We start from the raw sequence: 18,262 nt of genomic DNA, 5'->3' as shown, positions 1-18,262 counted from the left end.
GATATACATTGGCTGCGTTTAATCACGTGGTCCATGTTTGACTTGGAAGCTGACCCACTTCAGCGGGGATATACCTGAGTAGCAGTAGGATTGCCCTGTATGTTGAGGTACGTAAATCATATTAGTACACACACGTAAAGTGTGTGGCTGCTTTGTGATTGATATCATTAGCAGCAATATCTCGTAAATATAACGTGGTGAAATTATCCTTATTGACAGGAGGCGCAAACTACCGAGCAATGAAAACACAACAACGCCTGTTTCAGAATTACACAGTACATGTATGCACACGTATAGCTTTGACTGTCGCTCGAGTTATCCATGATTGTAGTATCACGCTGATGTTCCAGATTGTTGACAATGTCAAAGCTGCATTTGAAGATCTATGAAGGGTTGACTGTACTTGCTGAGACAGGCTTTAGAAAATGACTGTTGACGGGTGACAGTTATTGTAATATTTTCAATTTTCATGGTATCGTTTAAAGTATTAGATAAACTGTTAAAAGCTGGTAGGCTGCAATAGCTTATCTAACCACATGATCAAGACAGATGCGTATAGATGCACGAGTTACAAAGAGAGATTAAACAGTTTTACTGGAGAGATACTGATCTAGAACAATTTCCTAGGACTGGTTGTTGTTTTTATTATTGATTACCCACGCTACTACCCGGATGCTTTTCCAGAGTTATTGACTGGATCGTGAACTCTGCAGCGCCAGTCAGAAGCGCAGTTGGTCGCATAAGTGTAACGAGTAAGAGAGTCCTTACTTTGATCAACAAAAATATAATAAGTTTCAGTTTGGAATAATTTATCTTGCTTAGTCATTAATGTTTTTTTTATGATAACATAGGAAAACATTTTGAGGTTTCGGTGTTTCGTCACTGGTTCAGTATCTACACTGACAGTGTAGTGCAGTAAGGACACTGACTTTCTATACAACTTGGTTTTCCTCATTGTAGTATATTTGTCCCTTCATACATTAATTTATCATGTTCAGTTTTGCCTCTCGAATCGAGAAACGGTAAATGAGCACCTTTAGATTTATCAGGTAATGCTCATTAATCCCATTTCATTTGGTAAATAAATGTGACGTAAATCACACATTTTGTAAATTACGCATTGACATTAAATGTCCACAAGTTAGTTTATTCACTCTAAACTGTTGGGCAGAGACACGTGTCTAGTAATACAAGTACAAACTGTTTTAATGGCTGAATGGCAAAAAACGTTTCTGTTTCTTCGTTGCTTGGTGTATGCACGAAGCAAGTCTGTAGAATGCTAGATAATAATACTCTTTAATTCGTTACATTTTCAAGTGTTGAGCAGTCCTCACACAGAAAACACGTTTTAAACAGATAATACGAATCGTAACATTTCCCAATTTGAATATTCCAAGCCATTTATGCTGAACGCAATCCTTATATTTTTGTTCAGCAAAGGATAAACAAACTGTTCCGTTATTAACTCCCAGCCCCTAGAATGGTGATCTACCTTCAGTTGTCTGGTTTCCAAATGCTGCATGAGAAAAAGAGCAGCGTCTGTCTATTAAAGGAGGAACAGCTCAAGATTAGTGTGTCCGGGAACAACAGGACGCCATTTGCACAAGTGGACGTCATTTCCCTGACCAATTTATGAATAACAAGCGAGAAGAAAAACGGAACAAGCACATAGCTTTGCTGAGTCTATATGACATATTCAGAAATTTATGTGTTTAATGTTTAATTCCATGTAATGTATTATGTTTTTAAGCGTAAACTATATAGTTTTTATAAGATATTTACCACTTACTTTTTAACATTTCATGGAATTTAGAAAGCAGACTGTCAGTCATAATATCGCTTTGTTCGCTCACCATACAACGACTTTTGTACGTATCAATTTCATAGAAAAGTGTAACTGTGTAATACAGTGTGTAACCTAAATATTTTAAATCCTCTTTTTTGTCTTGGAAATGCATTTATCAGTGTCACGTGATACATTAAAGTTATATATAAACCGTAAAAGAATTGCAAATCCAAACTCATTTTTCGATTTTTTGTGTGTTTTCAGTATAGTGTATTTATTATCACTGTAAGGTTTTGTTAACATGTTTATAAAGTCAAATCGACAGCTATCGCCAACGTCAGTGCATTTTATCATGAAAATGCATATCGACCTAAAAACAGGTACAGTTAATGGTTACGTATGACAATCGAGAATATGAAAATGCCCCTGCATATCGTGACAACCCCTCCAGTGAAAGCGAGACACCTTCTCGCCTGAACCTATGCCCTTGATACAATAGCTATGGTAAAACTTACGAAATAACACAGGAACCAAGCCTTGGGAAGACTGCATATTGGCCAGACAATACAGAGGGAAACTATTCATTCTAATGTTAACGGTAGGTCGGTTTACCGACTACAGGACGGTATCTGGTCACGATCTGCAGGATCAGTTCTCTAAGTGACGGAAACAGCACTCAAGATTAACCGGACACACAACAGACCTATTCGTGCCGATGCATTTTGTCGACGTTTGCGCAGGAGAAACCTGTGATGTCACCGACCATATCGTGGTTCTGTCCTCACCGCTTGGTAACGTCATCTCACGTCCGTACTCAACGCTTGGTAACGTCAACTCACGTCCATACTCAACGCTTGGTAACGTCATCTCATGTCCATACTCAACGCTTGGTAACGTCAACTCACGTCCATACTCAACGCTTGGTAACGTCAACTCACGTCCATACGCAACGCTTGGTAACGTCAACTCACGTCCATACTCAACGCTTGGTAACGTCAACTCACGTCCACGCTCAACGCTTGGTAATGTCACCTCACGTCCATACTCAACGCTTGGTAACGTCACCTCACGTCCATACTCAACGCTTGGTAACGTCAACTCACGTCCATACTCAACGCTTGGTAACGTCAACTCACGTCCATACTCAACGCTTGGTAACGTCATCTCACGTCCATACTCAACGCTTGGTAACGTCACCTCACGTCCATACTCAACGCTTGGTAACGTCAACTCACGTCCATACTCAACGCTTGGCAACGTCAACTCACGTCCATACTCAACGCTTGGTAACGTCACCTCACGTCCATACTGAACGCTTGGTAACGTCAACTCACGTCCACGCTCAACGCTTGGTAATGTCACCTCACGTCCATACTCAACGCTTGGTAACGTCAACTCACGTCCATACTCAACGCTTTGTAACGTCAACTCACGTCCATACTCAACGCTTGGTAACGTCAACTCACGTCCATACTCAACGCTTGGTAACGTCAACTCACGTCCATACTCAACGCTTGGTAACGTCAACTCACGTCCATACTCAACGTTTGGTAACGTCATCTCACGTCCATGCTCAACGCTTGGTAACGTCAACTCACGTCCATACTCAACGCTTGGTAACGTCACCTCACGTCCATACTCAACGCTTGGTAACGTCAACTCACGTCCATACTCAACGTTTGGTAACGTCATCTCACGTCCATACTCAACGCTTTGTAACGTCAACTCACGTCCATACTCAACGCTTGGTAACGTCACCTCACGTCCATACTCAACGCTTGGTAACGTCACCTCACGTCCATACTCAACGTTTGGTAACGTCAACTCACGTCCATACTCAACACTTGGTAACGTCAACTCACGTCCATACTCAACGTTTGGTAACGTCATCTCATGTCCATGCTCAACGCTTGGTAACGTCAACTCACGTCCATACTCAACGCTTGGTAACGTCAACTCACGTCCATACTCAACGCTTGGTAACGTCAACTCACGTCCATGCTCATCGCTTGGTAACGTCAACTCACGTCTGTCCTCACCGCTTGGCAAATCAACGTCGACACTGGCGGTTTTGACAATTGTGTACTATGTATTTTTCTTAGTACAAGCTGCTATTGTGTTTCGGCAGCCAATGACAGAGTGAGGGTGTGGGGAAGGCGTGTTGAACGGTTTCCAGTGGGCGTATTGTTGACAGAAACTTGCGCGGTGGGCCAAGCACCATGGTGTGTGGTGGAATCGGCCTGAACCAGACAGTTGGCTCAGTTGTGATACATACTTTCGGGCCAGAACATGGAAATGTCGTGACATAAGACTGAATGCCCTCCAGCCGAGGCCAAGAACTCCCACTGGACTGGTTCAGGCTTTTCGCAGAGTATGGACATATGACCTTCATCGATCAGTTAATTCATTCAGTGAGAAGACGATGCACACTGGCCTGTACACACGATATTGACACTACACTGTTTGAAACTCCTAAAAAAACATGTTGCTGGATTTGTTAGCATGTAACCAGCCTGGTATTTAGAGTAGGATCGGATCTATGGAAGTTAGATTGATCATGAAGTATACAGTCGTCGTCTGGCAACCACAATTGTAAATTTTTTTCGATTTTTTTTATTTAGTCAGTGACAAGGTTAAAAATATACCGTTGGTCCACAGGGCTAAAAATAAAGTTGTAAGCCTGTCATGTAAGTAGCTAACAGTGGGCCGCCGAGCTGACGCTATTTCATACACTGTTATTGAATTTGAGGTATACTCAAAGTAATAGTTTTGTTGATTTCGTTTGTGTGAACTTTAAATATGATCCACAAAAATGTATTAGCCATCAAGTTTGATCTTTATCTCCCGCTTTGCTTGTTAATTAGAACGAATTAAAATGTGTGTTTAAGAAATGGCCATCGGTGTGGCGTTTCTTTTGCGGTTTAGTAAATTCTTTTCAATAGTCAGGTGCAAACGGGCAGACAAATGCACGATGGTTTCTTGTTTTCATCCAACAAGGAAGAATTGGTAAATTCGTTTCTGTTATTCAGTTAATTATTTTATTCCTTACAAATGTCCAGTGGATAAAGTCTATGTCAAACAGATTCCTATCATTAATAATGATGTATCATATATAATGAACCTGTTTATTCTTGAAGTAAGGACTTTTTTAAAATATGATTTACTTGTTATAGTGGATTTTCATTGTTATCTTTGTAAATCATGTTTGTATTCATACTTCAGAATTTTCAGATTTGCTATAAAGTATGACATTATAAACAAAAAAATGTACTAGTTCGCATTTTGTTTAAAAGTGTAAGTAGGTAGAGTCATTATTGACATATACATTTGACCAATGTCGTGTTTCCATTGCAGGTGACACCGACAGAGAAGACACCGTGACATGTTGCTACCATGCACTGTACCCTGGTGGCAGTCTTCGCTCTTAACAGTAAGCATAACAGCAAACAGTTTCAAGAATCAACCTTTACACCTTTACTATGTACATATATGATAGTGATGACTCAAAGATCGGTAACATATCAATTTCGGGAGCATCCATTCTCAAACAAGGAAACATAGAGCTATTTGTATAGGTTTTAATACGTAGCAAATGATTATGAAGGTCCAGCGATAAACTACTCGAAGGGATGTACATAGCAAATTGATTTTGTTGCAGCTGTTCTTATTACCGCTTACAAAAACTGTCAGCCAGGAAAGTTCGGTCAAAATTGTGAACGAAACTGTTCCTGCAACTGCGCTCTTCATCTCGAAGCTAAACATTGCGTGAAAACTGACGGCGAGTGTTCCGAGGGCTGCATTCCTGGATGGCATGGTGACCTGTGTGATCAGCCTTGTAAAAAGACCTGTGTCAATCACATCTGTAATCAACACAACGGTCACTGCACTAAGGACTGTCCAGGAAACTTTACAGGGGACTACTGTAACATTACTGTCGCACTGCACAAGAGCTACGATAACAGAGGTAAGTATATACTATTATCGACAAACAAAATACAATTGATGTTACTGGGCCAGTATGGTGTATTGACTGCAGAGGAGTACATCATATAGTAGGAAAGTAACAAATTACCAATGACACAACTAACAGATTATAATGCACATCACTCATCTTTTTTTAATGACAGCCCAGAAGAGCTAACTCGAAGTAAAATTTCTTAATCAAGAGATGAGGATTTTATCTTATATAATACCCAAAACATGGTACTGCTATTGTCAAAGTTACTTTCGTAATACTGTCTATGAACGACAGGAAAACAGCGCGTGAAGCAATACAGTTTCCACATATGACCACATTGATGTTGAAACAACACATCACTTCATAAGAAACAAAACTAGCTTATTTTAAGATAATCTCGATTACCAAACCTTCTGTTAGAGACTCCTCTGTAAGTCCAGTATGCCAAAGGTCTTTGTCGTGTCTGACCATGTCTGGAAATGACGTACAAATGACTCCTATTGCAGCTATGGTCCTCGGCTTTTTGGAGTTGTCAAAATACAAAGAGAAGTTCATATAAACATGAAGGTGTATATTGTAGAGAGAAAATTCAGCTGAGATACAAATTGAGCGTTTGCGCTTCCAACCGGTAAGCCACAAATCAGTTGTTTGAAACAAAAAAAATGACACATTGTTTCACATTATGTTGTCAATAGTTCCCTGTCAGTGTGAGGAAGGAAGTCACAAGAGCACTATCTTGGCACTGGGCATTATCTTGACCATAGCATTATTAGCTGCAGTTGTCGCCATGTGAGTCGATTATTTTTCATTTTTCATTGACACGGTAACCCCTCACATAGATATCACGAATACCAATGCCATTCAGAAAGTAGTGGTCATTCTGTAACGATGTAACCCAAATATGTCATGTGTTCCAAGTGTTATAACCTGAATAAATGTATAAAATATACCGGAGCTATATATCCCTTTTGACGAGCCAAATATTTCAGTCCTTAAGCAGTATCGATGGGTACTGCAAAGTGCCACTGACAGAATCTCACTTAGAAAAGAATGCGAATATGGCGTTAGATGATCACCGATCAGTTCATAACCTGACGACGTTAATAGATGACTTTGTGTGATCCATGACCAAATAGACAAGCTCGTCTGCCAACAGGTGTTTAAAGTTATGTTGTCCTCATCTTTTTCGTTTATTTCCAGCGGTCTTTTGGTCAAGTCCAAGTTTTTCGATGAACGCGGTAAGCTAAGAAACACAGTAGGAAAGGCATTAGGTTAACCAACAGTTATTCAGCAGGTGTGTGTGCGGCGTGTGTGTATTCTTTCAAGAGACGTTTATATGTTGTCAAAGAAGCACAGCTATGCGCCTTTTGCTATAATGTGTGACTGCGTTTACGTGTTTTGGATTCTTAATGCATAGCAACTAACTATTTTTCTTTCTTATTGAATATTTTAACAAAGCATGAACGTGATGGTGATATTTCGTGTCATGTCCATTCCAGGAGAAGGCACACAGCGAAGGGAGCCAGAAAGCAACATGTTAACAGGCGGCATTCCACAGGGTATATGTGTTTATAAGCCCAAAACATGTAAACATTCACTTGAAAACTCAATGAAATGCCACAACATGTGCTCATGTTTGCTAATCATTCGAAATTATCGTACCTATTTTCCGTAGTCTCTAAACCAACAAAAAATGGAAAGAACTAACCAAAAGCCTTGGGAATCGTAATCTGCGAATCTGGTCAAGTCCATGATCTCGTAAGCTTAAGATGAATGCCTTGGTCCGGTTCATAAGCTTAAAGACACATATCTGCAAGGATGACATCACAAATGGTCCCCATGAGTGTACCAACGTTTGCCAATGACTGTAGCCACTGATTGAAAAGATGTTAGCAATTATTAAGTCATGTTTTCCTTAATACTCTCTCATTAACCAACAGATGACATTTAATGTCATGCTAGAAACATTACCATGAACCTCTGAGTGGGTGAGCGAGTGAGTGTTGTTTTCCGCCGCATTCAGCCATAATTTACCTATATGTTAGCATAATGATCGAGCCTGGACAAGAAAATGCAGAGATCAACGGTGTGAGCATCATTTTACGTAAATGTGCACTGATGGCACGTGCCAAACATGTCAGTGCGCTTGGCCACAAAAGGTATACTGAAGGCAAATTTTAACCTGGATGTTCACGGGTTCCAGAATCTCTGAATACAGATAATCATATCAATTTCAATCAGAAACACGTGTGGCAAGGAATTCACGTTGCTTTTCTTCATGTAGGAAAATGGTATACGTGACTGAATTTGAGCAAATTGAAATTCAAACAACCCACGTAGTATTTATTTTTCAGTGTGTTGCAATACGTTTTGTAAAGAAAGAAGTCCTTAATTCAGGACTAGGTCAATGTCCAAACATAGACAGTGTATAGTCTTCACATGTCCGCACCGTAACGAATACTTCGTAAATAGCACTGTGTAAAACCACTGATGATATTGTCTTTGTTGCAGATAACCACAACTGAATAAGACTGATTACTCATGACCAGCAGCAGGTATGATGACATAACTTGTGATATTATGAACAGATACATGCCATGGATACATACACGAAAGGCGTTATACTTCCTATCCAAACATAGAAAAACAGCGATCAGTTTGCTCAAGATTGAAAAAACAGGTAGAATTACAATGTTTTCTTTAGACAGATTTAAGAAGGAGTCGTTGTAATTTATTGAAACCGATTACAGCACTGAGAACAAAGATGGGATATGTTCACCTTTTGATTGTCAAGGAGCAATATATTTGGACATACACTATGATGTTTTAACAAAGATTTAGTTGGGGATATTTTGCTTTAGTCTACAGTTTCAAGTAAACAGAATCGTTGTAAAAATAAACTCAGTATATTTTCTGTTTGTATTAGACCAACCAATATGCAGCTCGGGTTGAGATGCATCGTCATAATCATAGGTACGTTCCCATAAGCTCTCTTTAGCTCTCGGTGACTGGCTACTAAATAATGTATGTTATAGAAAAATAAGATTTTCACTGGATCTGGTATCAAGAATGTCTTGTACAGATAGACATACTGGGTCATGACATGATACGTATTATATCATAACATGTCGTCGTTTCGAATGCTGTGACCAGAAACTGTATACTGAATTGTCTTGTATAGCTACTAATGCTAGATTTAGTTCTATATGTATATGATCGCCTAGTTGTTGTCCTGCCCTACGTTCACAAGGTTTCAAAATTTGACTTAAGTATGAATCTGTAACTTGTTCAGTCACGATATGGCTGAAATACTGCCGAATTCACTTATGATCTTAACTCATTCAATTACGCAAACCCACCCACTCACTCACCCGTAGTGATATGCCTTTTTTAGGGAAGTTTTCTGTTCTGTCATCCTGATTTTTTTCTGTCATAGCGCTTCCGTATTTCAGTTTTCGTCATCCCCCTGCTTGGATCAAAGTCCTGCCAGAATTGTAAAGAGGAAAAATGTGATTCACGTGGAATATGCACAGAAGGATGTAAAGCAGGCTACACAGACAAGTACTGTCAGCATCGCTGCCAGGAGACGTGTGTGAAGTCTTCATGCCAACTGGACGACGACTCGGGGAAGACCGTCTGTAGTGACGGTTGTGAAGATGGTTACTGTGGACCTCGCTGTAAGATACCTTGTCCACATGAATGTCTGGCATGTGACTGGCATCACTGTGACAACTGTACAGTCTGCAGGGCTGATTTGTACGGTAGTAAGTGTGAACATTCCTGCTTGCAGAAATGTAAGGGCTTTGCCTGCAGTGTTGAAGGAACCTGCTTAGAAGGTTGTATAGCTGGTCGTTATGGCGCCCACTGCAATATGTCATGTCTGTCCGCCTTCCAGTCATGTCACAGGTTTACTGGTCAATGTCAACAATGTCAACACGGACATTTCGGTAACCAGTGTCAACATCTGTGCCCTTCGTGTCTGACAGCGGAGGAAGAAAAGTTGTACACGTGCAGGTCGGGATGCAAGGTGTGTAGCAGTCAGTACCACCCTGAGTCTCAGCGTGAGTAGTATTTTATATATGTTCTATACATCAGAGTGAATCAATGTAAGTTATCTACAGTGTTTTTATCTAACACACAATATATTGTGCATGTTGGAAAGAGTGTATACAGAAATTGCAGGAACCTCAAAGTGAATCGAAGTGAACAGTATAATAATTATGAATTATTACGTTTGTGGTTTTTCAATTGATTTATTAAGTGTGAAAGGTGTGAGTGAGAATGTGTAGGAAGAACTGCCTGTATTACAATTGCGCAGACGGCAGTTCTTATAATGAAATTGGCGAGAGTCTAGAAAAATTGTGTCAATATTATTCCCCTTGATCTGAGTGATCATGCTGCTGCCTTTACCCCTCTCACCAATGGAAGCAAATTAAGTTCCAGATATATACAAATGTATTTCGTCAATATACTATAACGAAAAAGTGTCTTTTTAGTTATTCGACTGAATGTCACATATTGTTAATCATCTTGTAGAAAGGGACGAGATAGTCTGTGGGATGTCAGCTGAAGATGTTGAAGCAGCCAGTAGCTAGACTAACAAGTGACTATGTATTCGAGCTTTACGATCCATGCCAGAACATGACACCAGACGTATGTGGCGTTTCAAAGTAAGGTTGTCACGGGGTAACCTTTGAGGCAATGTCAACCTGCATTTAAGGTTGAAGATGATTTATGTAAGCTGCATCGAGTTAGTAGATGCTGAATCCACAGCGGAAGTACATACTTGTGGACAAATAAGGGGAGATAACGAACTTTGCCATGTACAAAGCATAACGGAAATACGCTACTGCCTTCTGAAGTCTGAAGAACTACCTGCAGATAGTAAAGTCATCTTATTCTGTGGCATTCTAACGGTGTGAAACTTTTCAGATCGATCCAAGCTGTACACTGCATTCATTGGAAAACTGTGCATTTCCACACTGCATGGTTCACAACTGGCCTGAAAACATCTATTCAGGTTTTGTTGATTTGGGACCAACTTACTGAAATAATAAGAAATTCAGTACATTCTGTGACATTTGGAATGCACTTGCCTTGAGTAACGTTGTCTCACACAAAATCTCCAGGAGACAATAGTTTACATGACAACTGCCCAGTAGTGGTATAGAAAACAGTAACGCAAAGTTAGGAAGATGCAAGGTTTTGTATGATATTTGCAGTTAAGTGGTCGTTTTATTCTCAACCAGGATGTTGAACCGACATGTCAAATAATTCAACATCCCCGTCCATAGACTGCCAATATAAACAGCATCAGGCTGCCCTATTTAATTGGTATAAGACATATTTACTTCAGAAACACAACTTTATAGCATCTGCCTGTGAAGGGGTTCAACTAAGTATGGAATATGAGATGAACAAGGAGCGAGGCAATGTTTCATTTCGTGCTATTGGTATATAAATTAACGTGGCAAATACTAATTTGCACTCGACTGGTGTAATCGTTGGGCATTCTGTATTCTGGAATGGTCGAGATAGATTATTAGATGTATTATTTTACAGAATGCAGTTTTCTGAAACAAAATCAAAATCAGGACCGCCAAGAAACACGGCTCGCAGCAATACTGTGCATTGTGATCCTCATACTCATCATCAACATCTTCGTGTTTATCGCTCGCCTCGCTATGGTGTGCCGTGCGTGCTGCTACAGAGGGAGGAGGTATGGTTGCATTTATATTCAGCTGTACTCAAGAAAATATATTAAAGGGAGGGATGTCACAACACGTGTAACTGTTAGTTTCAAATGTCCCTGGTCACGTTTAGATGCAAATGATGACAAACGCTTGAACGACATTTGCATGTTAGCACGAACTTCATGACAGTATGTGAATATATGTTATTAAAGTCATTGAATACAAATACATTCATGAAGCACAGTTTCCTTAACTGTAAGTACATTAAAATCTTATTTAAGTTGTTAAATACATATACGCTTTTGCAATATGGTTTACAAAATGGAATTACTACTTCATGTTCATTGTATAGTTCATTAAAGGCGTTTTGATTGTAGTTAATGGTTCCAACGGTTGTTTATACAAACTGTGAATGTCATCTGTCGATAGACGAACAGCAAAAGTACAGTTGCACTTAATTAACACACTAAAAGCAGGAATGTTCAATGTGTGATCGAGGATGTATTTCTAGTGCATATAAATATTTTATTTACAATTTCCGACACCATGCTAATTGCTGTTTAATGTTTGGTTTCAGGGCTAAGCGAGGTAAGTATAAAAATAGTACGTAGTAATAAAGTGTGAGCACTTTGTAAACTTATGTAAATAAGCCGCGATTTCTCGAGACAAGCTTATGTGTAAACATACTTTACAATACACTGAAGTGAAGAATATGTGAAGAATCATCTCATAATGTTGAGTATGTACCGTGTATATAACCTTGATGCCATAAACCTGGTTGAAAACATGAGAACACTGAAAACAATGTGAATTCCCCCAGTGAAAGGAAATGTGAGCAATTATATTGATTAGATTTAAACAGATAAAACGTTTTGAAACTGTTTTTAAGTTTTATTGCCCATAATGTCGGGAAAAGCGCACGTAATATCTCCAAATTAAGTCACACTCTTGCTCAATCGAAAACATGAAAGTCGTTATGTAATTAAACACACGAGTGTGGATGTGAATATCAAGGGTGCTGGGTGGCTTAGTTCCAGTCAATTAGCTTTAGAAGGGGAATGTAATAGAACATCATTGTATAACCACTCACAGAAAAATGACTCATCTCATGCGTCATCTACCATGGATCATACTCACTCAGTGGAATCACTGACCACCTGTTGGCTGTCTAATGTCAACCATGCCAGTGTGTTTCAGCATATGTGTGTGTGTATGCCTCTTGTAACAAGATTGATGTATACAGCCCATGTTGTAGTTGTGTCTATGTCCTCCACGTCCTTGACGTTGTCCGGGCTTCTGTGTTCCAGCCTTCAATGATCCAAGCGAGATGAAACTGCTGGACACGGAACCGACCTATGCTCGCTGCGGTATGTTGACATGTCATTGTGTACATGTACGGTGTTAAGAACTTATTGTCGATGTTAAGTGAGTTGATACTCTTTTGGTAACATGACTCGTTGTGTTTACAGTTGTTTATTACAGAATCAGAAGCAGAATTTTATTCAATTTTTAAGGCGTCGGCCATGCAACATACACAATGAATTTGGTATAAATTTACGCATACATGGTAGCAATTACAAGGAAGAATATTAGTGACACGGGGTAATATCGGTGATACGGGGTAATATCAGTGATACGGGGTAATATTAGTAATACGGGGTAATATTGGTAATACGGGGTAATATTAGTGATACGGGTTAATATTGGTAATACGGGGATAATTCCGTAACTCTAGAACGTTACTAAGATATTTTCAGATTTGCTTCATAGTATCTATATTTTCAGTAGACATCAGGTTTATAAATGTGTTGAGTTTAGGTGGATAGCTGCTGCTGTTATCAGGGAAGCAGAGTTGTCGTTCTTGGCTGTACGCATCACAAACCATCATTACATGGTATTCATCCTCAATAAGAGATATATTGTCAAAGTGACAAGAAGTGCATAATTTTTCTTCACATAGTGTATAGGAGTGTCGCCCACTTTCTATGACTAGTCTAAAGTTGTTGCAAATAAATTTTGCAATGGCTATTTTATAGTATAATAGTATTTCAGGTGACTGCAGATATTTTTCAACAATCAGTAATAACTGATGTAAAAGTAATTTCTGGTGTCGACAGGCCTGGATGTTTCTCCTATGTACGAATGCCCACAATTGCAGTCAATTTTGTAGATTACATCTTTGGGGTTGGGTTTTATGGCTTGCGGGTGTTTTCTTCCATTGACCTGTAGGAAGGTGTTGATGGTGACAGAGGTGGTGAAGGTGGTGTGTATTCCTGCTTGTTGCTTAAGAAGCCTGCTGATCTGGTGGGAGGGCTTGCCGATGTATGGGATGGAAATCTTTATTGGAGCCGATTCAGGTCGAGAGGGATTGGTAGCAGGTGGTGATAAAGTTGCTGCAATTGTCCTGTTTACTAGCTGGGGTGGGTAATCATTAAGGTTGACATAAACAATTGACCGCAATTGTGGGCACTCATACATAGGAGAAACATCCAGGCCTGTCGACACCAGAATCAAGGAACATCAGTAATCTACCATCAAATCGGACCAGAAATCAGCAGTGTCAGATCACATAGCGGCCCATCCCGATCACCAAATCAACTGGACTGACTACACCATCCTCTCAAAGAACCAATCAGACTTTACCAAAAGGAAAATAACTGAAGCAATCAACATCAAAAGATACCGACCCATGATTAACAGAGACCAAGGTTACCCCATCCCCACAGCTTACGATGAGCTCACCAAACCGCTTTAGCCTACTGTACAAACAACCCACTCTGTGTACCTCACTGGTTTACTTAGTTATCATCACATTGTTAACTTGTATTCATACTAGGCTCTGTGCACTACTGGCTTCCATGTTATCCTTTTACCCTTTGTCCTTATCATCACTTGTTAATTAGTTTATGTATATCGCCTGTTCTCTCCCTGTATCATTTACACTTTGAAAACGATACAAGAACCGGTATCGAAACGTCGTGTTCCAGTATTAAAGAAGTTGTCATCCATATACAGTTATCATAGCTGAAAGATCGTCTGCATACATGAGGCCACCAATATCCGGACAGTCGGTTCTTGAAAATATACTTTTTCCACCTGCATCTTCCATTTTTTATTATAAGCTAATTAATGAATATCTGTGGGCTTACTATACGTCCTTGTCCTTGTTCCCACATTGAAACTGAAATTATTTGACAGTAATGACACAAGCTGACAAGTTAGAATACATCGATGAAAATAAGTTTTTAAAAATCACTGTAGATTCTAGTTTGTGGAAGACTTCGGAACAAAACATCATAGTTTACACAATCAAATACCTTGGAGAAGCCAAGGAAGAGCCAGTAGAGTCTCCCTTCCTTCTACACAAGATATTTCCGTATCGCGGCATGTAGTGTAAATATGTGATCTATGGTGGAATATGAAGGCCTAAATCCAGCCTGAGACCCAGAAATAATGTTATTATCATCACACCACTGTTTGAGTCTGTTATTGATCACATATCCGACGCCATGTTGTTCACTTTCTGATCCAGGTCGCCAAATTTATCTTCCACATTTTTAGGGGTAGTATTTCTGTCATTTTAATGTGTGGCTTATCTTGCATACAGTCGCCTTCAGCTGGGGGGGATGATGTAGGTCCACCTAGGGACCATGCAGGTAGCAGAGTAAGTCCCCATGGTCCCGAGTGATCATCTACCTGCAGTTGCTGGCGATCTATAGCCGGGTTTTATATTATATTGTCCGAATAGTTCTATTGGTTTTAACTTCTGCTAGTTTTAACCTCTAACTGTGATACTTCAGTTGTTTTACTGTCCTTCATCTACATTTTTATGATATACATATCATATATATCATATATGTATATTTATATACATATATTTTCGTGGCTACATGGCTGCAATATTGCCGATGTGACGTTTAATATTAACTCACTCACACTCCAACATTACCCATGAGTTGAGTTAGTGAGTTGAGTTTTACGCCGCACTCGGCAATATTACAACTATATGGCGGCAAACAAAAACAAGTGAGTTAGTGAGTTGAGTTTTATGCCGCGCTCAGCAGTATTCCAGCTATATGGCGGCAAACAAACACAAACCGCTCAGTATTGAATATGGTATAATTATCATTTATTAATATTTTAGAAGATCTCACTATCAACCTAGAGTAACTACACATACATGGAACTGGAGTCGTTGAACTCTTTACATCGGCATCAATTTTTTTTCTCGAAACCTGTTTGTGATTACTCGTGATCGCTCGGGCAGCAGGTGCTACGAGCAGTCATTGAGACCACATGTAAATAAACTGCGGTATAGTAAGTTGTTTTTGGTTCACGTTTAATGTATGAAAGGATAAGTGTTTTGTATCATCAGTGTAAGGTGTGAACAATGTAGCTGTAAGATAAAGATGTCCGACCTGTGTACAAAGTTCACTTTGTGTTACAGCGACACAGACTCCCGTACGCAGATACTCCCGAGCAGACATTGACCTACATGACGCCTGCAGGAAGGGGGACCTGGCAGAGGTTAGGCGGATCCTGGACACAGGTCGGGGTGACGTCAACTGTAGAGGTGTAGCCGGGATGACACCGCTGATGGAGGCAGCACGCTTGGGACACAGAGATGTGGTGAAGCTGCTTGTGAGTCGAGGTGCTGATGTGTCACTGGTGGACGTTGACGGTAACAACATCCTTCACTACGCCTGTGTGAAAGGAAATAAGAGGACGGTGGAGTTTGCCCTGTGTCTTGACGAGGTGGACATTGACAGTAGAGGAGGGAGGGGCCGGACACCGGTGATGGATGCAGCTTGTGAGGGACACAGCCATGTGGTGAAGCTGCTTGTGAGTCGTGGTGCTTATGTGTCAGTGGTGGACGATGACGGTAACAACATCCTTCACTACGCCTGTGTGAGAGGAGACAGGAAAACAGTGGAGTTTGTTCTGTCATTGGGCGTGCTGGACATCAACAGTAGAGGACTGGAGAACCGGACACCGATAATGGAGGTTGCTGGACGGGGATACAGAGATCTGGTGGAGCTCTTTGTGAAGCGAGGCGCTGATGTGTCTCTGGTGAGTGATGATGGTGACAACATCCTTCACTGGGCCTGTGTGGGAGGAGACAGGATGACAGTGGAGTTTGTACTGTCTCTGAACGTGGTGAACATCGATGCCAGGAACAACAACGGGGACACAGCCGCCGACGTGGCGAAAGGCAAGGGACATGATCAACTGTTCATTATCGTGGTGCACAGTTGAGTGAAAGTGAAGTGTTGATGTAGACAGTGATGGTAGACCAGGCGTTATTGACACTGACCTTGCGTGTGACGTTCACGGGGCCACGCTGTTAATAATTAAGTATAAAGGCGAGGATATTGGATCTGTTTAAGGGAAATACAAATAGAGAAATGAGAACATTTCCAGACAATGTGTTGTGTTTGGAAGCATGATCAGGTAAGGACTGACTGTAATTATTGATGGTATATCGTCGGTGTGGTACACCACTGTATGTCAACATGTAGATCTGTTTAAATGCTACCATATTTTCCAACTAATCGTAGAATAACCAAGAAATTGTTTCTATCTGGTGACTGCACTATGACCTCTGACTGACCCGAGGTCAACCAGTTGACGTGGCGCCAAATGTACAGTGATGTACTGCTGATGACATCATGGTGTTGTGATCAAGCCCTACCGAAGTGGCAAAGTGTTTTCTGTTACGGTGACGCCAACTGTTGATGACGTCATGGTGTTGTGATTAAACCCTACCAAAGAGGCAAAGTGTTTTCTGTTGATGACGTCATAGTGTTGTGATCAAGCCCTACCAAAGTGGCAAAGTGTTTTCTGTTGATGACGTCATGGTGTTGTGATCAAGCCCTACCAAAGTGGCAAAGTGTTTTCTGTTGATGACGTCATGGTGTTGTGATCAAGCCCTACCGAAGTGGCAAAGTGTTTTCTGTTGATGACGTCATGGTGTTGTGATCAAGCCCTACCAAAGTGGCAAAGTGTTTTCTGTTACAGTGACGCCAACTGTTGATGACGTCATGGTGTTGTGATCAAGCCCTACCAAAGTGGCAAAGTGTTTTCTGTTACAGTGACGCCAACTGCTGATGACATGAATGGTGCTGTCGCCAAGCCCAACTGCTGATGACATAAATGGTGTTGTGACCAAGCCCAACTGCTGATGACATAAATGGTGTTGTGGCCAAGCCCAACTGCTGATGACATGAATGGTGCTGTGGCCAAGCCCAACCGAAACGGCCAGCTGTTGTCTGCGCCATGAGTTAAGTGCTGCACACTGCTGGCTTCATGACAGGGTTACGGTATCATATGTTGTTTTTGTGTTTGTCATATATTTCTCCCTTTTTATCGTACAGCTCGGTGTCACTTGTTTATTTCATTCTTTAGTAAAACTAGGAAAATGCTGCCTGATGTAATTACGGAAATGTATTTTTATCCATATGTAGAACATTATGCATCTAATGCATAAAATAGAAACATGCTGGGGAGTGTGTTTGGGGATTGTTAATTTCCCGCATTAGGAATAAATGTATGTAACGAGTCTTGTCATGTCCTTTGCATTTCATGCAATGTTTTTTTTTTCTTGTTACTGTGTTGGAGAACAAGTTTTATATAATTTTGCTTGATTAAACTTCTTAAGATCTCACAGTCATAAGAATAAACGTTTCATATGGATTGTACATTGCACGTACATGTGTTAAAATATAACAATAATCAATGTATTGTATAACTTGTATACAGTTTCCGGCAAAACATCAAAATTGCCATTTGAATGCTGCTCTGAAAGAATGCCGTCAAAAGTGTAGT

The 18,262-nt window shown here is 40.4% G+C and overlaps 1 protein-coding gene across 4 annotated transcripts; it reads left to right on the top strand.

The window, feature by feature from the left end:
* The first annotated feature begins 6,498 nt into the window (after positions 1-6,498).
* LOC137280864 (ankyrin repeat and protein kinase domain-containing protein 1-like) lies at positions 6,499-17,997 on the top strand. Of its 4 annotated transcripts, none has more exons than XM_067812057.1 (9): positions 6,499-6,533; positions 6,945-6,982; positions 8,256-8,299; positions 8,671-8,717; positions 9,197-9,805; positions 11,307-11,463; positions 12,015-12,040; positions 12,745-12,804; positions 15,885-17,997. In XM_067812057.1, the coding sequence occupies exons 3-9, from the start codon at positions 8,286-8,288 to the stop codon at positions 16,691-16,693; spliced, it is 1,722 nt and encodes a 573-aa protein (XP_067668158.1). In that variant the 5' UTR covers positions 6,499-6,533; positions 6,945-6,982; positions 8,256-8,285; the 3' UTR covers positions 16,694-17,997. The 4 variants fall into 4 exon arrangements, 3 of the variants coding, with proteins under 3 accessions (XP_067668158.1, XP_067668159.1, XP_067668157.1); XR_010956713.1 differs by lacking the exons at positions 6,499-6,533; positions 6,945-6,982 and adding an exon at positions 7,244-7,303 and having other exon boundaries at positions 15,885-16,888; positions 17,530-17,997; XM_067812058.1 differs by lacking the exons at positions 6,499-6,533; positions 6,945-6,982 and adding an exon at positions 7,244-7,303 and having other exon boundaries at positions 12,015-12,025.
* Positions 17,998-18,262: the final 265 nt, after the last annotated feature.

This window comes from Haliotis asinina, chromosome 4 (assembly GCF_037392515.1).
Source record: "Haliotis asinina isolate JCU_RB_2024 chromosome 4, JCU_Hal_asi_v2, whole genome shotgun sequence".
NCBI lineage: Eukaryota > Metazoa > Mollusca > Gastropoda > Lepetellida > Haliotidae > Haliotis > Haliotis asinina.
This window is presented reverse-complemented; position numbering and strand designations above follow the sequence as displayed.